The following is a 21,335-nucleotide window of genomic DNA, read 5'->3' as shown; positions in this document are numbered from 1 at the left end:
ATTAAGGTCTGGAGACTGGCTAGGCCACTCCAGGACCTTAATGTGCTTCTTCTTGAGCCACTCCTTTGTTGCCTTGGCCATGTGTTTTGGGTCATTGTCATGCTGGAATACCCATCCACGAGCCATTTGCCCTGGCTGAGGGAAGGAGGTTCTCACCCAAGATTTGACGGTACATGGCCCCGTCCATCGTCCCTTTGATGCGGTGAAGTTGTCCTGTCCCCTTAGCAGAAAAACACCCCCAAAGCATAATGTTTCCACCTCCATGTTTGACGGTGGGGATGGTGTTCTTGGGGTCATAGGCAGCATTCCTCCTCCACCAAACACGGCGAGTTGAGTTGATGCCAAAGAGCTCCATTTTGGTCTCATCTGACCACAACACTTAAACCCAGTTGTCCTCTGAATCATTCAGATGTTCATTGGCAAACTTCAGACGGGCATGTATATGTGCTTTCTTGCGCAGCAGACCTTGCAGGCGCTGCAGGATTTCAGTCCTTCACGGCGTAGTGTGTTACCAATTGTTTTCTTGGTGACTATGGTCCCAGCTGCCTTGAGATCATTGACAAGATCCTCCCGTGTAGTTCTGGGCTGATTCCTCACTGTTCTCATGATCACTGCAACTCCACGAGGTGAGATCTTGCATGGAGCCCCAGGCCGAGGGAGATTAACAGTTCTTTTGTGTTTCTTCCATTTGTGAATAATCGCACCAACTGTTGTCCCCTTCTCACCAAACTGCTTGGCACTGGTCTTGTAGCCCATTCCAGACTTGTGTAGGCCTACAATCTTGTCCTGACATCCTTGGAGAGCTCTTTGGTCTTGGCCATGGTGGTGAGTTTGGAATCTGATTGATTGATTGCTTCTGTGGACAGGTGTCTTTTATACAGGTAACAAACTGATATTAGGAGCACTCCCTTTAACAGTGTGCTCCTAATCTCAGCTCGTTACCTGTATAAAAGACACCTGGGAGCCAGAAATCTTTCTGATTGAGAGGGGGTCAAATACTTTTTTCCCTCATTAAAATGCAAATCAATTTATAACATTTTTGACATGCGTTTTTCTGGATTTTTTTGTTGTTATTCTGTCTCTCACTGTTCAAATAAACCTACCATTAAAATTATAGACTGATCATTTCTTTGTCAGTGGGCAAACGTACAAAATCAGCAGGGGATTGAATACTTCTTTCCCTCACTGTACTCTCTGTGGCTGTTTCTCATTCTGTAAACTTGAATAATGAGCCCACCTAGCACAGAATGCTGACAGCCCACCATTAATTTACCCCTAATTTGCAGGCAAAGTCACGTGGCCACCGGTAATTGCCCAGAGTTAAGTACACTGAACAGAATAGGTAATCAATTCTACTTCCCATTTGTCCCTTCTGTTTGCACTTATTTCCTATTTTCTGCACAGTCCCACTTCAAATGCATATATACGAGGACTAGAAGTGCATTTTACATGCTGCTGTCTGCAGTCAGGCGTGTCGGGACAGTTTTGAAGGGGGGGGGGGGTGATTTTGAAATGGTAGGGGGATTCGGGGGCATGCACCCCTGGAAAGATTGTTTTAAAAATAAACCACTTAAATACTCATTTCTAATGACTTTTGGAAACAGAATGTACTAATTAGTGTTATTAGATTGTAAGAGGGTCTTTGCAGTGACAGAAGATTGAGAATACTCGGACTGGGGAGGGGAGATTATAAAGACTCGGGTGCAGTCAGAGAGACTGTTCTAGTTATAATATTTTTGTTCTAGTTATAATATAACTAGAACAAAAATACTACATAACATAAACTGCATAATATATTTTATTTAATAAAGGACCTTTTCTAGAATCACGACAGAAAATTAAAACACACAGTCTCCAACTCATAGCTCCAACTCACCAACAGTGGGAGTGATCCTCACACGATGGCGCCCCCATCCCAAACATCAAACATGGTGTGATGTGAACTAGCTGGCTAAATGGTAGCTATCCAGACAACTTACAAGCTCTTCCTCCTCTGTCTTTTCTACTCCTATGACCTGTTGTTCATCCTCCTCTGTCCTCTTCCGCTAAAAATATTGTAGGATGCTCATCTCTGTGTGAACATTTTGACTAACATTACCATTAAATCGTTTATGGCCATGTAGCAATGTCACATACACACAATTTTGGTGTGCTAACTCACTTGCAAACGTATGCATATTTGACAGTTTCATAGACTAAATAATTATTTCAACAACAAAACTGTCGATCAAAACTCAGCAATGAGTGGTAAATCTTTCATCTACACGTTAGTGTTCTCAGGAGAGTTTGAATGCTGTGTCGTAACCGCCCTCACCTCGGGATGCGAGGTTTTTTCCCACGGATAGTCACGGAATATTCGAGTCATCTCCAAATGAATCCATTCTGCTTTCATTACGTACGAGTAGCCACCACTCTAAAAAGCCATACCAGGGTTTGCTTGTTACCTTGCAGTGACAGACACTTTGCTCTCATCAAGCTTGGCAACAGGAAAACACGTTCAGCGAGCCCTAGCTACTCGAGTCTGACCCCTGCGCTTATTATAGCGAAAGTTCTTTTTTTTAATTGAATTATGTTTCTAAAAGTTGTGAAATGGATTCATTAGGAGACTGTCCAATTCAGAAATCCTCAGAGATAGGCAGGCTGTGCGAAGTAAAATTTGAGATTAGGAAAAAGTGTGTGTGTGTGTGTGTGGGGGGGGGGGGGGGGTAGATTTTGAAATCAAATTGAATTTTACTGATCTATAAATTGTGATAGTAACAGTTTTTCCCCCTCTGCAATAGTATGAGAATATGTATATAAGTATTCTCATCAATAATAGCAAACAAAAATGTATAATCCCACGTACAAAAGTCATTACACATGTATATTTATTGTAGTGAATCCTTTTCTCTGCCACTGCAAAAAGATTTAAGGTATTTCCACCATGCACCATTATGACATTATTGACAAGGGATCAATATATAGGGACTTCCTAGTTTTCCTGAAGAGCTACAGGATATGAGTAAAGACAATTTTTCCTTTTCCATTGTTCCACGTGTAAATGAACATCAATACAATAGACCTGGCCTCAGGTGTGCTCATTAGTAAGGTAGAAAGGTAGAGTCTAATACAGTATCTACTGTAGTCCAGGATACACAATAAAACTAGGCTTTCACTGTAACTAGGCACAGAAACTCACCATCTGGGTGTTCATATGGGAGCCAGTGGTGTTTAGTGTTCTGGTACTCAAAGTGGGAGTTGCGGAGCTGACACTGCTGGGCTCTAAAGTCCTCGAAGTGCTTGGGGCAGTCATCTGTGTTGCACAGCTGAAACTCATAGTTGACCCCTGGGCAGTCCTGACCACCATTAGATGGACTGTGTTACAGAGTCAAAGGTAAGATCAGAAAATTAACACTGTGCAATTTGCTTCATTACATTCTAAAGGATTGAGTAAATAATTATCACTCTGTTTTAACCAGCAGTTAAAATGGTGATTTTTAGCTTATCGAAGGCCACAATAAAATGAAAGAAGGCCCATCATTGTCTTTTCATTTTCCATTAAAACCATGCAAATAAATAGTCAACTGCAGAATTACTGACACCTGTCCAAAAATGAGCAAAAATTAATATATAGAATGAATAACAATTATTGCAGTAAAGGTTATAATGTGCCTAAAAATATGGGAACACTGTATACTTTTGCACACACTTTTTAAAATATAACATTTTTGCAAGTAGTGCACATTGAAACTGGTTTCTAAATTAGTAGCTAGCCTACAGCTAATATTGGTTGAAGGAAATAAAAGTTGGAGATACTTGTAGAGTTATCATTGAGCACTGCTCTATGCCAAATATTCTCAGGTTTGCTTATGTGAACTCACTGAAGGTTTCCAATGGGTTCAAACTGAGATGGTTGTTGAAAAACATTATTCATTTGACCATTTATGGATTGATTTAAATAGATGTTCATACTGTAAATATTTTTTGTGAGTGCCAATAACAGGAACAAAATAAAAAGTCTCCATTTTTAGTGCAAAATTTGAATAACTGTGTGTAATATTTATACATTTATTTTTGCCCATTGTCTTGAAGGGTGGGGTGACAATAATTCTGCATTTGACTAAAAAGAGCTAATCAGTGCATTTCTGTGATTGTTATGGTTCTGTGAAACTAAACATACACTGGGTTGTTGCACTGACGTGTCCTGAAGCGTACGCCTGTCCCACAGGAGCGCGAGCATGAACCATACTTGGTCCACATACCCCAAGCTCCATCCTGCTTCACCTGGTTGGCATTTTTCCACATGCAGTGACCTTTGTAGCACCACTAGAGAAAGGAGGAAGATTGTTTGATTTATCCTGAAACAAACAATAAAAAAAACAACAATATTACACGTGTTGGATTTACCTTCCCAGGTGCACATTCGGTGCCGTCCAGTGGTGGTCCCTTTTTAGTCTTGCAGAAATAAGGGTTGTCTGGATGGCTGCACCACAGCTGTTTGCAAGGATCAAATGTACGGAACTAACAGGAGACAACAAGTGTAACACGTGATACATAAGCGAAAGAGGAAATCAAGCGTCACTTATATTCCACAGCAGATGCCCAATAGTTCTCCTTCTCAGTTCTGGGAAATTTGGCACTTATTAAATTCATCAGTCATTATCACTGACACTCTGTGAAAATTATAGCACAATGGCATAGACAACTTTGTTCATTAAGCCACAGTTTAAACACCAGTATGTACACTCAGGGCTCCAGGGATTGCAGTTGCACCATTAGAGGCATAAAGACCTGCTAATTGTGAGCAGTGAATATATTTTTAAAGAATCATTCAAAAGTAGAGTAAGTACCTCTACATAAACTCCATTTTATGAAACATACCTACAGAAGGAAGTTCCGTCTATTTACACTTACTGATGTGCATATTTTGTATCCAACTCCAAAATCAAAACGACACTGCTCATCCATAGAGTAATTGATGCCAGGAAGTTCAGGGAGCTGTGGCCAGTCATGCTTGAATGGATCATCGAGTAAGCAATCATAGGAACTGTGAGGAACCAATTAAAAAAAACATCAGTTACAATTTGAGACATAATAGATTATGTCTATTAGTACTAGAATCCTTTTTATGAAAGCAGTAGTTCTTAAAGACCAGCATAAGTGAATATGCATTGATTAGAATTGAAATAGGACACAGTGAAGAGTCAAATGTACTAAGACTGCTTTCAAATTGGTTTCACATTGAGGACAATTTGGGAACATCAGTATTTCGTCTACATTTATAATGTGGGTTTCTGTCCTACATAGCGTTTTGGGTGCTTTTGATTTGCTGCCCGACGGGCATTGCTTTGCTACCTGAATATGTCAGACAGGCATTGAATGTTTGACATGAGTAGCCTGTAATTAGCCATTTGAAATCAGTTGGTGATGAGGACAAAACTCGTGCTTCGCAATGTAATGGAATGATCATGAATGATTGAAAGATTGATTTGTTTGCTGACCTGTTTAACTGGTAGAGAGCAATAATTTTATGGATAATGATGTTAATTAATATCACATAATTTCATATTCTTCATTTGCATTAGGTAAAGAAATCATTTTGAGAGTTCAATCATCATTATGTTTTGTGAGAGATCAGCCTAAGAGAGTTATTGAGAGCATCAGTAAAAAGTCATAAAATTGGAGGTGAGATGGATGCAAGTGCAGTAAAGGCGGTTTATTTATAGGCAGACAAATCCCAAACATGAATGAAAGACAGTACCAGGAAACAGGCAGAGGTCAGGTGATCTATGAACAATCATTGGCAATCCAAAATACACAAAGAAGGGTACAGAACAAGATGGAGAACCAGAATATTGCAACACAGAAAAGAAACGGTGGGTACACACTGAACAATACTTTAAATACACACACTAATCAAAGGGCAAATTGAAAACAGGTGAGAGTAATCAGGGACCAATAACAGGACACATGTGGAGACAAGACAAAACAAAACAAAAACACATGTGGCACCATAAACAAACACGACAGTTGAGAGTGGTGTGCCATAGCACTGTAGGCTGCTTATATGCACTGAGCACCTTTGCTCACAGCACTTGCCACGAGGGGGAACGTGACAGTTCCACCACCTTCAAACACCTCCCCTCTGGGTAAAATCTCCAGTATAACCCAAAGCAGGCATTGTCCAGCATGTTGACATGTTGACAGAAGCAGGTGATGGGTCAAAGACCTCCTTGCTGGGATCTGATGGCAGAGCTGGGATGAATTCACCAGTGCCAGGTGGTGGAGCTGGGACAGGCTTGCCAGTGTCAGATGGGCCTTAGACAGGCTTGCCAGGGTCAGGTCAAGTGGTGGGGCTGGGACAGGCTAGGGGTCAGGTGGCGAGGCTGGGACAGACTCGCCGGGTCAGGTGAGGGAGCTATGATGTTCTGGCAGGAGCAGGATGTTAATCAGCAGGCAAGGCCACACGTCAGCCTCTGGCTGGAGCTCTACCAGGGCCTATGCTTCTTCTTCATCTCCAGCCTTCCTCCCCTCATAATAGCTCATGAACAGACAAGTGGGTTCGGCCAACAAGCTGGCCCTCCCCAATAAAATTTCTAAGTCGAGGTTAAACTCGGCACACCCAAACACCACTCTCAGGAGGCATACAAACTCGGTTATGCTTCCTAGGCCTAGGTTTCTCTTGGTGAACAGAAGCTCTGCCCATTGGCATGCTTGGCTGGTGAGCTGAGGCAGAAAGAACCTCAGCCACTCTTATTCTCCAGGCTTGGGGTTCGACAGGCTCTCAAGATAAAATAGGCTCTGAAGCAGGAATAGTTCCGGAGGGCATTTGGTGAAATGGGGTGTCCAGGTGAGTCCAATAAAGTAATTTTTTCAAATGTAATGCCGGCATGGTCATCCCAGCATAATGCCCCTCCCGTCTTCTTGCTGCATCCCTGTTATGGGCAAAGTATTCTTCCATTTAATGGAAGGTGAGATGGATGCAAGTGCAGTTAAGGTGTTATATTTAAGGATCAGCCAGCCAAATCCAAAACTTGAATCAAACTCAGGAACAGGAAACAGTCCGAGGTCAGCCAATCTATGAACAATGATGGCAGGGATAATCAAAAATTACACGAACAAGGGTACAGAACAAGAACCAGAATATTGCAACACAGAACAAAAAGTCGGATGGGTACACACTGAACGATACTTCACACAGAATCAAGACACACGAGGGTTTAAATACACACACTAATCAAAGAGCAAACTGAAAATAGGTGAAAGTAATGGGGAAACATCAGACAACCAATGATAGGACATAGTTGGAGACAAGACATGAATCAAAACAAAAACACGTGGAAACATAAACAAGCATGACAGTTTGGAGAAGTGTGCCGTAGTGCTGTGGGTTGCTTATGCGTGCTGAGCTGAGCGCTTGGAGTGAGGGGGAAATATGTGACAAATGACCTCAAATTCCCTGGTTTACTAAAACTGTGTCTCACTGAAAAACACCGCAGAATGTGTCATAATTCAGAATAAGGTGTATCAAATCAAGGCATAAACTGCCAGTGACTTACAACAGCTTTGGAATCATTGTATTAAATTAGGAATAGGTCAGGATCATATTCCACAACTGAACCACTGAATAATGAAAACTTACTCTCCATATCCCATGTCCTAAAATAGCAATGAAATACTAACTGTGAGTACTGCAACATTAAACAAAACCTAGAATGTGGAAACTTGCATTAATTGACCTTATTCGTTCAAATAATTATTAGTGGCTTCAAAAACATTTAGAACCCCAACAGGATAAACTTTTGACAAAATAAGTTGAAACAAACAGGAATTCTAATTGGTTGATCAATATCAGCTTGTAAGACACACTGCTTCTGGTTATAATCTTCAAGAGTTTGCTAATTTGATCCAGGGTGCTATAATATGAAACAAAATGGAAGAGGATTATTTTCCTATAAGAACACATCTCAAAGGAGTGTTATTCAACTTGTACCTTAGCGACTTGCCAAAGATTGCCAGAAAACTTCACTATGTCAATAATCTTATGTTTACATAAGAAAGGAGAGCAAGCGAGAGAGAGAGAGAGAGAGAGAGAGAGAAAGAGCAGATGACTTACTGAATGTATCTCTTCAGCTCTTGTCCACTGCACATGGACCAGTGATAGCGGTGGAAAGCGGCTTGCACCAGAGGGGCCATAACACTCCCCATGGCTGTCTCATCACCACAACGATTGCCCTGTCCATCATGCTCCATTCCCAGCCTAAAGACACAATGATGAGAGAGAATACAATCTGTGGTTTTGGCTACAGTAAAAATTATTTTGTTCGAGACCTTCTGCATCATTGCACGTGTTGATATATACAGTCCCATCTGAAACTATTGAAACAGCAAGGCCAATTCGGTTTTGGTTTTTTGCTATACACCAAGATGGATATGAGATGAGAGTTTAGGATTTCAACTTTTATTTCCTGGTATTTACATCTGGATGTGTTAAATAACATAAAACATAAAACAAGCAAGAAAAAGTATAGGAACAGATAAGTCTTGAAATAAATGAAAGTAAATAGCACTTAATATTTGGTTGCATATCCCTGGCCTGCATTAACTGCTTCAAGCCTGTGATGCTTTTACAGGCTTTTACCGCAGCTTCTTTCGGTTGTTTGTGTCTGGAGGTTTCTCCCTTCAGTCTCCTCTTCAGGAGGTGAAATGCAGCTCAATTGGGTTAAGCTTTGGTGATTGACTTGGCCAATCTAAAAATGTCCACTTTTTCCCCTGATAAAGTCCTATGTTGAGATGGCAGTGTGTTTTGAATCATTGTCTTGCTGCATGATACAGTTACTCCTGATTACTTTGGATGCATTTCTCTGTAAACTGGCAGACAAAATGATCCTGTAATCATCTGAATTCATTCTGATACCAACATGAGTTGAATGAGGATTTTTTCGCATTATGAAGCGTAGTCATGCTAGAATAAGTAATTACAATAAGTATAACAATAAATAATTAGTTTTTTGTCATTTTGTCATTGCAAATGACTGTTGGAAAACTGTTCCATCTCCCAAAACAATAACTGAACACAGTGTCTAAAATATACAGTTGTGGAAATGCTGTATATTTAGTACAAGAAGATAATAAAAGGGCCTTACTTGCAGTTTCAATTAAATGGCCATAAAAGTGGTATAACATGCCAAAGATTCTATATAAGCATTTATCCCTCTATCTTTGGTATACAGAAACAAGAAGTGTTTATTTTCTTCTCATGAGAATTACATAATCGTCCCATTTTAGCTGTGCTAATACCAGATCCAGGGAATTAATACAGGCAAGAATCTGGGGAAATTGTCTGTCTTTGTCTTGTGTGCATTGAAAATCAGGGTTAGGGTTAGGGGGAAGAGAAAAAGAAAAATAAAAGAAACAATGAAAGAAACAAAGAAAGAAAGCTCTAATAACTGCACACAGTATGAAGAGACGGAGAAAATGATACGGATGACAGTGATTAATCTGCGTGGGTAGTAAGGGAATTATAAGCGCTTGTGTGCACAAAGCGCTTTTATGCTTTATACACAGACATAATCTGATAGACGATATTATTCAACTGGCATTTTAAAGCGCCTTTGCAAAGAGTCTTCAAATAAATATATTAAATGGAACTGTCAGAATACAAGAGACTACCATTGTTCTGATGTGAAGACAATTCAATGTTGCATCCTCAAATTAGATTAAGCTTTACACATAAGCACCATTATTATGCAGCGTAATAATAATAATTATACAGTTAGTTATGTTCCACTATTTTGATTGGTCAAGAGGCGTTCAAAGAATGTTTATATTCTGGGTCAAGAGCCTGCAGGGTGAGTCTCTTAATCCAATTGCAGCTGTGCCGATATTTAGTAGACGCGTGCTCTTGCTCATGCAATACTGCTTAAATTGAATGTAAACAAAAAAAACCTTTAACATCAAAAGGAACCCTTCTCTGAATTCATAATATTAACAATAAGCTAAAACGAAGTCGAACTAAGATAAGCAATTTTGAATCGTGAAAAGGTAGGTTTCTGAGACAATGTTCACGAACTGTGTGCACTCCAGACTTTTAAAAACCTACACATGTCCAGTCTCGTGGGCAACTACAAAGGCGGAGGAGAAGCCGTCCTCATGGTTCAGGGTGCAACTGCGAACTGGATGGCACATCCCAGTGACAGGAGCATAGCCTGGGATGAGAGGGAACCAAAATAAAAAACAGTTAGGCTTATAAATAAAGCATATAAAAATGAAGAATATTTGGGTTCACTTGTGACATGATGTAAGCTGGTCTTATAAGTAGGTTCTGATTGGTGAGGGTTCTTATGACAAACTGATACTTATATACATATCTGACTTAAAATCTAGGGAACAGCTGAAGTGCTCTTCAAGAGCAGGCTATGGCCAATAATTTCAGCATGTTTCCCTGTGAAAAAGAACATAGAACATGTTTGCTTGAATAAGTAATTATAAGTAATAATAAGTTATAATTGCAGATAATTCACATTTATGCAAATCCATTAACTAATTCAGTATATATAAAAGTATATATTAAAGTGGTTGCATAAATATGTGACACCCATAAATAGTTTTCTTAAGAGCCGTGGTTACAGCATCTAAATCTAAAGTTGTGAATTACATCATTAGCACATTTTGTCAGTAGCTATCCTTATGAATGTAGTGGAATTACAGAGACTACCTCTTTTAATATTTCAATTCAATCCACAAGATTGACTTAAAATATAGAACAAAATCAAGTGCTGGAGTAAATCATCTGAAGTTTTTAGACACTGTACCCTGCAGTGTAGTCTATATAAACATGAATTAGCTTGCCACAACTGCACAACTTACATAAGCATGCACCTGAGCTTACATGAGCATGCACAGTTATCACAGTGTGAGAACGTGGGAGAGATCTGTAAGGTGAGTTGACTAAGTTGAGTCATTAATGAAACAAAGTTTGACTATACTGTAACAGACAAAACTGCTGATATGATTACAGGAGTCTCCAGAAATGAAGTACACACTGCTGTTATATTTGTAGCTATGCCTTAGACATCTAACAGTCTTAATTCCCTGTGGAATCTGAATATGTGTCCAGCTGAAAAGCTGAACCTGAATGCAAGTGAATGAGTGTGTGCTAGCTCACTCTCCAGAGGAGCAGAAAACCTGGCACTCTTTACTGTGACCCTGGAGTCCCAGCCTTACACAATATTCAAATATTTGACCCATTATTTAACAGAATATTCAAAAAACATTCAACAGTTGCAGCTGTAAATTCAACCATTTATCAAATGAAAATGTATTCTGAAACCAGTGTTTCTTTCATTGCAAAACCAGTGTTTCTTTCCAATAATAAAAAGACAACAGGAAATGATTTGAAAACATGAGAAAAAACAGAACACTACCCATTTAAAAAAATGGCTCATTACTCCTGCAATTTAGAGCCAGATATCAAACTGTTAGCTCTTTGTTGACTCAGTGATGAGTATATTCTGAATCATGTCACACTGTGAGAATTTAATCATCGAAAGATTACCAGCCTTATATATCACAAAATAATATACCAAAAATGATGTGTTGCAGGGCGATGGCTCTGTAATACAGCAATCAGTGCAGGAAGCACTGCACACAAATTGATATATAACTGTATAACTCAACTGTGTAAGTGTAGAGGAGCATGTTATCAGTTATGATTTCAGTGACACTAAAGTCAGGTCCTTTGAACTTTTGTGGGACTTTGAGAGTAATTTAAATTTAGAGTACTGTCCATGATTTTATTAAAGCACTTGAAAGAAATATTTCATGTGACTGGAGCAGGACCATAAGAGTCAGAAAAGATATTTGTGCACTTATTATTGGAGGGGGGGAAAAAAAAGAGTAAAATTTAGTGAATGTCAGAGAGAGTGAAGAATGAATCCCAATGAATACTGTGACAAAATATCACAATGAAAAATGTGACAAAATTCACTTAAGAGAAAAGAGGGATGTAAAAAATGCATTTGTTACTGTTGTCTGTTTGGTTGTTAAAAATGAACTGGAGCATTATTTATAATTGCTGAATATTTTAATAATTCAAAATGCTAAACGTGTAAACATATCATCTAGTGCTGGGTGATAAAACGATCTCATTTTTTATCACTATATTTTTTTCCTCAAAAGCATTGATAAGCTGAGAGTATTCAAATTCAATAAACTTTCATTTCTATTTTGCCATCTAGCTTCTAAAATAGCTAATATTCCGCAGAAATCTTAGCCATAAGGTTGGTGCAAAGTCAGGCTGCATGCTCAGCTGCACACCCCCACTTGAGGAAATCGCACCTAAACAACAGTAGCACTCTACAGAAAGATGGCAAGCAGGGAGAGGCCTGAGAGGCAAAGTGTAGACAAGATAAGTCATCTGCTCTTGATGACATTGTTCCAGAGAAAGGCCACAGCACTATCGGGTTGGATATCTAAAGTATGACAAGGAGCAGTTATAACATTACAGTTTTAAAAGAAATAGTGTAGAAGCTCCAAATCAGTGCTATGGGATAGAGACTGACTGGCACACACTGTGTGAGAAAAATGTTCTTTTGGCACAAGTAAATTTTTGGCCCATATTGCCCAGCTCTATCATCAGTTTCTGACCAAAAGATAAACATGTTCAGTGCTGGTTTCTCTCATCTTTTCTCATTCTCTTTAACCCTTTTTCAACCTGCAATTGGCTTCCTATTTGACATACAGTGTAATCATCAAAAATGATGACTTGGCTTAGTGACAAATTGTTAATTACTAGAAGGGAATTGCATGGGCAGAAGTATGTGGACACCTGTCCATCATAAAAATATGAGCTTGTTCAATGTCCCATTACAAAACCATAGGCATAGATGTGGAATTGGTCCTCCATTTGCTGCTATAACTGCGTCCACTCTTCTTGGAAGGCTTTCAATTGATTTTGGAACATGGGGATCTGTGAAGCATTAGTGAGGTCAGGCACTGATGCCTGGTGAAAAGGCCTTGCTTTTCGTTAGTATTCCAATCATCTCAAAGGTGTTCAGTGGAGTTGCGGTCCGGGATCTTTGCAGGCCAAGTTCACTCCAGCCTTGGCAAACCGTGTCTTCATGGACCTAGCTTTGCATACAGGGGCATTGTCATGCAGGAACAGGTTTGGGCCTATTAGTTCCAAGATAAATCTTACTGCTACAGCATACAAAAATGTCTGGGTTAACCTGTGTAACCTGTTCCCTGAGAAGGGAATGAAACGTCGAGTGAGCTTCACGCTGTGGTAAGCACCCTCACGCGTGACCAGCATCTGAAGCTTGTGTAACATCATGCCTGCCGTGATCAGGTGACGTGGCAATTAAGCACATCATGTGATATAAAAGCGGCAAATGTGAACCGCGCCATCAGCCTCTATTATCTGAAGTAAAGACGCAAGTCACAGGCATGCCCCAGTATGACAAAGCTATGCAACTTCTCATTCCCTTCTCAGGAAAAAAGGTTACATGTGTAACCCAGACATTCTCTTTCAAAGGGAACTCTAACGTTGTGTGAGTTTCACACTGTGGGAATGAGAATACCCGCTCTGTCATTCTGAGGGTATGGCCTGTTCAAAAAGATCTGAGCCCGAGGGTCACTGCAAGACACTCGAACCCAGGGTGAAATGTATATCCAGACTGTAATATCAAATGAATGCGTGCAGCGTAGACCACCCCGCCACAGCACATACATCCTGTATGTGTGCATGGACAAAGCCTTCAAGGAGGTGCACCCCCTAGTAGAATGAGCCCTTATGCACAGAGTCGTAGCGAGGCCGCAAGCCTCTTAATCAACAGATATCGCTTCCACAATCCAATTAGAGATGCACTGCTTCGACACAGCATCACCTCTACTGTCGCTGCCAAAGCAGAACATCAGCTGCTCCAACTTATGCCACTGGCTGGAGTTATAGATGTAAGTACAGAGAGCCCCTACTGGACTCAGTAGGTGCACTTTCTCTTGTTCCGGTGTGAGGAACAGAGGAGGGCAGAAAGCCTGCAGCACTACTGGCTGGGCATCAGATTTTAGGAGTATATTTTAGGGCAGCAGCATTTTAGGACTATAATCTGGCCTATGATATAGGAAGGCCTTGGCTAATCCAGGGGCAGAGTCATGGCAGGAAGGGGCAAGAGGGCTTGTAGATCTCCTACTCGCTTGAGAGATGTCAGGGTCAGCAGAAGAGTTTCCTTTAGAGTCAGAAGCTTCTCAGAGGCTCAGAGACTGTAAGGGCTCAAATGGGGCACCTGACCGGTCTGCAGATGGGCCTCAGCCACATAAAGCTCAAAGTTAGAGGATGTTGCCCCACAGGGGCTCAATCAATATGGTCAAAATGGCAGCCATGTAGACCCTGATTGTAGAAGAAGCCAACCCTGCTGGGAAATGTCCTTGTAAGAACTCCAGGACTGTAGCTATTGCGCAGTTTACTGGGTCTAGCTGATGTTCCTCATACCACTAGACATAAAGTGTATATATACAGCCTATGAATAATAAATGCATTTAGTGTATGGGTAACATTAACCAACTATTTTATTTTAAATGTACACCAAGCAACAGTATGAAAATAACAAGGCAATAGTCAGGTATGACTTCTACTTCATAATTCTCCATCTACCTTTTTGATTACTTACAACAACAAAACACCACAGAAACAAATGAATTTTCATGTCTCCCTTTCCCCTTTACTGTACTGTCTTTTCCATTAGGTGAATTTCATTTATATTTGGTCTGACCGCTGCTTTAGCTAAAAAAAAAGCACAAAAGTGTAGATTTATGTGGAGGTAAACAGCCAAGTGTGAATCAGTGTGGTATAAAATAAGGAGATGTTGATGTGAAGGACATTTCCTACCCTGCATGCCAGTAGGGCCAAAGCCCTGTCGTGTGAGAAAGATGGCATGGTCATGGTGTTCGGAGTGTTCTGGATCCTCTTTTTGCTGTACGAAGGCCCAGCGACACACATTCTCCAAGCTCCGCGATGGGTTCCCGCGTTCAATAAGGCTAATGGACTGAGGGGAAACAAATAAAGGCAAAACACATTACAATTTTGTGTCTTCATTTATTTAGCATTGCCCAACAACACAAAGGGGCAGCAAACTAAGACTGAATGGAGCATCACTTACGTTTTTGTGTGTGTATTTTTTTCATTTTATGCAATTTCTTCAATTGAGTTTCATATGTCATTTTTTGTGTAAGCATGCAAAATTTATTGAGTTGGCTCAGTTTGCTGACTTACCTTTGCATAGCCAAGCATGATCATCCTCACAAGAACCACGTTGATGTGCACGCCTAGTGACTCGTCATGATATATCTCATTCACCTGCAACAACATATGATAAAAAACTAATTTACCTAAAATCCAAAATTTCTTTTTCTACCTGTACACAATAAAACAATGAAAACTTTTAAACTTGCCTCCGAATACTAACAAAAGTGTTAACCCAGTGCATTGTATTAATCATCCCATTTCTTTTCCTACAACAGGAGAAGGTCAGGAACTGAGAATAATATTGTGTAGTAACTGCCTGAAAAATATTGGTGTCATTTGAACGTGGGAAGAAGGCTTTTTACAAGATCTCCATACACCTGTTCAGACAGAAATATTTATACTCCTAGCAGTGGTGTATGAAGCCCACTGGCTTAAAGGATCTGCTGCTAATGTCTTGGAGGCAGATACCACAGCACCACTTCAGAGGTCTTGTGAAGTCCATGCCTCAATGGGTCAGTGGTGCTTTGGTGGTTCAAGAGGGACCAACACAATAGTAGGCAGGTTGGTTTAATATTATGGCTGATCTGTGTATTTGGTGGAAAGACAACATTGTATCACCATATAAGGGGGAATATTTTTGTGGGCACTGGGGTCAGTCCATTTGACTTCTATAGCTATACTCCGTATTTCTACAATATAAAAAAAAATTGAAGAAAGCCCACAAACATTTTATAATGTTAGATGCCAGAAACACCAAAGATTCTGGCAAAACAATGGTTCCATGGTATTGCATGCTGGAATCAAACAATCTACATGATGGATAAAGAAACATGCAGTCATTTAGGTTCATTTAGGCTATGATTTCTAAAACCTGAACAAACTGGACTGTCTCAATCTCTGCACTGAATGAGACAATAAACCACCAATGTTTGAAGCATACTGTATATTAAATTGAAAGCAAATTAAGATATTTTAAAAAATAAAACAAACCAAATATTCAAAAATGTTAAAAATATCCATAATATTTGGTTTAAGATGTCTGGTAACATGAAGTAACATGAGTAACATGACACACCTGTCAGTCACCAGTTCCAATATTTTTACAGCAAAGACAAATGAATTAGCATTGCCATTCCAATAGCTTAAGAGGGGACTGTAGAAGAACTGTTATTATTAATCTTGTAGTAGTGGTAGCTCAACGGTTAAAGCTCTGCGTTACTAAAGTCAAGGGTTCAAGCCCCAGCACCACCAAGCTGCCTTGAGCAAAGCACTTAACCCTATCTGTTCCAGGGGTGCAATATCATAGCTGACCCTTCAATCTGACCCTTCCTAACAAGCTGGGATTTGTGAAAAAGGAACCTCACTATGCAGTAATGTATATGTGACAAATAAAGCCTGCTTCTTCTTCTTCAGTTGATGGCGTGAGTAGGCACAGAAAAGTATGGAGATATGCTGAAGTACAAAGAATTTAAAAAAAGCATGCAAAAAAGCAAGTATCACTGCAAGTAATTGGTATAAATATTTACCTTGTTAGCTGTAGTATTTATCTGTAGGCTGTAGTTGAGCCTGAATTATAAGATTCTATTTGACTAATCAGTCATTGTAATTCAGATATATTTAGCCTTTTTTCATTCGTAAAAAAACAACACTATTTAAAAGTCTAATATTTTGAGATCCTGGATTTTTTATTTCCATGAGCTATAATCATCTAGGTTTAAAAAAAAGGCTTGAAATATTACACTTTATGTGTAATGAATCTAGAATATCTGAAAGTTTCACTTTTTGAATTCAACTGAATGAACTGAAAAACTGAATGAACGTCTTATTTTTGTGTGTTTTTTTGTTCTTATCTTCAGGGAAAAAAAATCTAAATAATGTTTGGCGGTTTCCCACTTTCATTTAGAAATGACAGTGTATACAACATGCATGGACCTAGCAGCAATCTGATCAATTTATAGAAACCCACAGTGCAATCACTGTTTAAGCAGCTCATTTAGACTACACTTGATCTCCACCTTGGAAAGACTATTCAACTAAAATTTCAACACACTTTCTGACAGCACGGTCATTTGAGAGACTGCAGCCCAAGGCTGTCACACAACTTCTGTGCAGATATGGAAAATTTCAAAAAAATTTCTTCTTTTTACCATGAGCAGATGTGACATTACAGGAACAAATCATAGTAATCATATTTTCTAATGCTAAAAAATTACAGTGCAATTTTGGAGACACGTGACCTAATTTTAGATTATTCAAAACTGCTCTACTTTAAAGGACTAATTCAGCCAGTAATGTCAATGTTGTTAATAAGTGAAAGCTAATGTTAGAAGACCATAGAAGCATTTTCTCATTAAAAAAAAAAAAAAAAAACTAACTGGACTGACACACAATTAACTACACTGGAGTGCCATTATTACTTTACATAATGCAGTACCAGGAAGGGTCTCTATAAAAAAGCATGGCATAAAAGAACGGAACAGATTTAGATCTTCAGTGCTCTACAAGGAGGGGAGAACAAGTAGGAGGAGGTGTTTATAGGTGTGGCTACAGACTAATAATGAAAGGGCCCCAGTGTTGAGCAAGTAATACAGAGGTCCTTTAAACACAGCTATTTTTCCTTCCTCACTTAGCTATGAAGCTGTTCATAGTCGGGGGGCACAGAGTCTCTAAGGCCCCTGGAACGGTCTCTAAGGCTCCTCTAAAGCACCTATTCCACACGTCAGAATTTTTGTGCTGTTATTGATGTATGTTTTGGATCATTGTTATGCTGGAAGATCCAACCACGGCCCATTTTAATCTTTCTGGTAGAGGCAGTCAGGTTTTCATTTAATACCTGTTAATATTTGATAGTCCATGATGCCACGTATCCTAACAAAACGTCCATATCCTCTGGCAGAAAAACAGCCCCAAAACATTAAAGAGCCAGCACCATATTTAAACATGGGCATGAGGTACTTTTCCGTGTGGCTATCTCTGTGTGCGCTAAAATACCTCTGGTGTTGTCTGGAATAGCCTCCTAGCTCCCTCGCAACCCTGTGTAGGAAGAGCAGTATGGAAAAACGATGGATGGATGGACAGAGCAAGGATGAGGAAAGAAAGCTTATAATTTTATATTAAATGATACAACCAGTACAGCACACCCCTGACAGAGGTCATGCTGCAATGTTTCAAAACATGCAACTTTTAGAGAGCAAAACAAGTCTATAGCTATCAAAATGAGCCAAACTACACTCACCGGCCACTTTATTAGGAAAACCATATTAATACTAGGTAGGACCCTCCTTTGCTCTCAGAACAGCCTCAAGTCATCATGGCACGGATTTCACAATGTGTTGACATAATTGCAACAGATAATTGCTCCAGCTCATCAGCAGCAGATTTATGATGAGAATCTCCTGTTCTACTACATCCCTAAAATGCTCTACTGGATTCCAGTTTTGTCATTGGGGAGGCCAATGGGGTATACTAAACTCATTGTCATGTTCATATAGTCTGTTTGAGATGATTTGTGCTTTGTGATATCAGATTCCATGCCACAGCTGAAGTCACTGTGACCGCATATTTCCCCAATCCCATCTTTAATGTGAACATTAATTGAAGCTCTCTGTATCTGCATGATTTTATGCATTGCACTGCTGCCACCTGACTGGCTGACTCACATAATGGCATGTGCAAGTGTACAAGTTTTCCTAATGAAGTAGATATTAGAGTATCCACTTTGTTGGTTATTAGATTCATCAGCAGCAACAAGTAGTTAACATGCCGTCAGAAAAAAGGACTGGCAGTTATTATCAGAGCAAGCAGAAGTGCAAAACAAGTGATTGGGGACTTTACTCTCAAATCAGCAGGGATGAGGCCATATATCAGAGCAGTCTCTGGGACAATGATAAGTCTCGCATCTCTGGAAAACTGAACTGATAACACAACAGCACAGAGATGATTATAGAGCCTCAACACCTCCAATTCCTGAGATGATTAAGGAGGTGTGAGATAGCTGGTTATGTGCTTAACATTGACCAATCAAATGTGTCCTGACAGAAATGATCACTGTCTGACAAAGCAACATATCAAGTCACACAAACAATTACAGTTTTTTCTGTTCCCAAAAATCGATTCAAACTAAATGGATCTCTGCAGCAAGAAAATGGGTGTAAGCAAAATCTGTCCCTAGGTGGCATGTTAGCTCAGTAGGTAGCATTGTTGCCTCACAGCTCACAGTTTGATCCTGAGCTCAGGTACTATCTTTGCAGTGTTTTGCCTGTTCACCTCATACCCACATGAGTTTCCTCCTGGTTCTCTGCCTGGCTAAGTGGATCACCTACTCTAAATTGCCCCATTATGAATATGTCTGAGTGCATGATGCCCTGTGATGAATGGCATCCAATCTGATCCAGAGTGCATTCTCACCTCACACCCACCATGAAGCTGACCATGATAAAGCAATTACTACAGAAAAGTAAATAAATACATGATGAGTAACTCTGACTGTGGATTTATTTTCCCAAATTGGGCTGACTTACCAGCTGCATACATTCAAACCACCATCTTGACTAGCTCAACCTGTGTTTTCACAGCTGATTAGGCTAAAAGTAATTTAGGTGTCCAAGTATTTATCAAATTTATAGCAAAATATTTTGCACTAATGGCATTATATATAATTTATTATGACTGAATGCAACACATCAGCCATCACATGTGGTTTCTTCTCTGAGCAAAAAAATTAGACATAATCTGTAAAATATAAATCTGTCTTATGCAAAAAGAAAGTCTCAATATCTACACATTATTTAACCAGTCAAACTAAAGCTGAGCCTAGCAATTAAATGTAAAAATGAACTTTGTCTCCTGTAACGAAATCCCCCCACAACATTTCAATGTGATTCAAATCCGGGCTTTGACTAGGCCATTCCATAACCCTCCATTTCTCCTTTTTGAGCCATTCCTTGGTGGATTTGCTAGTGTGCCTAGGATCATTATCCTGTTGAAAGGTCCACATAATCTTCAAGCACTCCTTGATATAATGCAGAATTCATAGTTGAATTAATGAATGCAAGCTCTCTAGTCCCTGAGGCAGCGAAGCAACCCCGAACCATTTCCACGAAGTGTTTCTCAAGAAAAGCATGTCTGCTGTTAATTTTGCCAAAACAACTCTATCTTTAATTCGTCTGTCCAGAGCACATTATTCAAAAGGCCTGGTCTTTGCCTATTTGCTCATTGGCAAACTGTAGTCTTGCTTTAATGTTCTTTTTAGACAGCAAAGGCTTTTCCTGGCACGCCACCCATGCAGGTCAAATTTGTGCAATTTCTTTCTGATTGTAGATGCAAGCACTTTGACATTAACAGTTGCAGGACTTACTAACAGATCCTGTGATGACAGTTTGGGGTCTTGGAGACTTCTTTTTGCATCAGACAGTTTGCTCTTGGGCTGAATTTGTTGGGACGGCCAGTCCTGGACAGTCGTTTGAAATCTGCACCATTTGTAGATGATTTTCCTTACAATGGAATGATGTATTTCAAATAATTTGGAGATCTTTTTAAATCCCTTTCCAAACTCATAGGCATCCACAACCTTTTTTTTCTGAAGGCCTTACAGAACTCTTGGCATGATCACACCACACACCTCAATAACAAAAGGGAACACCAGACACGAGATATGAGAGGGGTTTAAATAAGACAGGTTCCACCTGCACTCCCTAAGCAAGTTCTAATCATTGGCACCTGATCTTGAACACCTGATTCTAATTTTACGGATTTGAAGGTATGATAAATGTGGGGGTGTACTTACTTTTTCTGACTGATCTGGGTTTTTTGTTCATTCAAATTGTGAAAATGACAACAAAATGTCGTGTTATTTGGTACAGTGTATCAACTTTATTAATAGGCACTGTTTCAAATGGGATCAAAAGTTTGTTTATCCAAATATGTCAAAAAAATTTTCCATGGGCTGTACTTATTTTTTCACATGACTGTATGACCAGTTCCTGTATACCAGTAAACACATTAGAAGAAAGCCAGTCTCTTTACACCTCTCCTTTTGTCAGTGTTGGTGAGGTGGACTGTAATTGTGTCAACTCAGTTGCGTGGAAGATGCAGTGGTCAACTAATTCAAATGAGG

At 39.7% G+C, this 21,335-nt stretch overlaps 1 protein-coding gene across 1 annotated transcript in view; it reads right to left on the bottom strand.

Moving 5' to 3' along the window:
• Nucleotides 1–21,335, bottom strand: part of adamts3 (ADAM metallopeptidase with thrombospondin type 1 motif, 3) — a 75,669-nt gene that overhangs the window by 23,827 nt on the left and 30,507 nt on the right. The window contains exons 6-13 of the mRNA XM_017452378.3: nt 15,248–15,331; nt 14,864–15,020; nt 10,082–10,187; nt 8,096–8,239; nt 4,894–5,026; nt 4,387–4,500; nt 4,160–4,305; nt 3,179–3,354 (exon numbers count right to left, since the gene is read on the bottom strand). Of these exons, the coding sequence (XP_017307867.2) occupies nt 3,179–3,354; nt 4,160–4,305; nt 4,387–4,500; nt 4,894–5,026; nt 8,096–8,239; nt 10,082–10,187; nt 14,864–15,020; nt 15,248–15,331 (1,060 nt within the window). The remainder of the gene's footprint in view (nt 1–3,178; nt 3,355–4,159; nt 4,306–4,386; nt 4,501–4,893; nt 5,027–8,095; nt 8,240–10,081; nt 10,188–14,863; nt 15,021–15,247; nt 15,332–21,335) is intronic.

Source organism: Ictalurus punctatus, chromosome 22 (assembly GCF_001660625.3).
Source record: "Ictalurus punctatus breed USDA103 chromosome 22, Coco_2.0, whole genome shotgun sequence".
NCBI lineage: Eukaryota > Metazoa > Chordata > Actinopteri > Siluriformes > Ictaluridae > Ictalurus > Ictalurus punctatus.
Note: the sequence above shows the minus strand (reverse complement) of the source record. Positions and strands in the feature narration are given on the sequence as shown.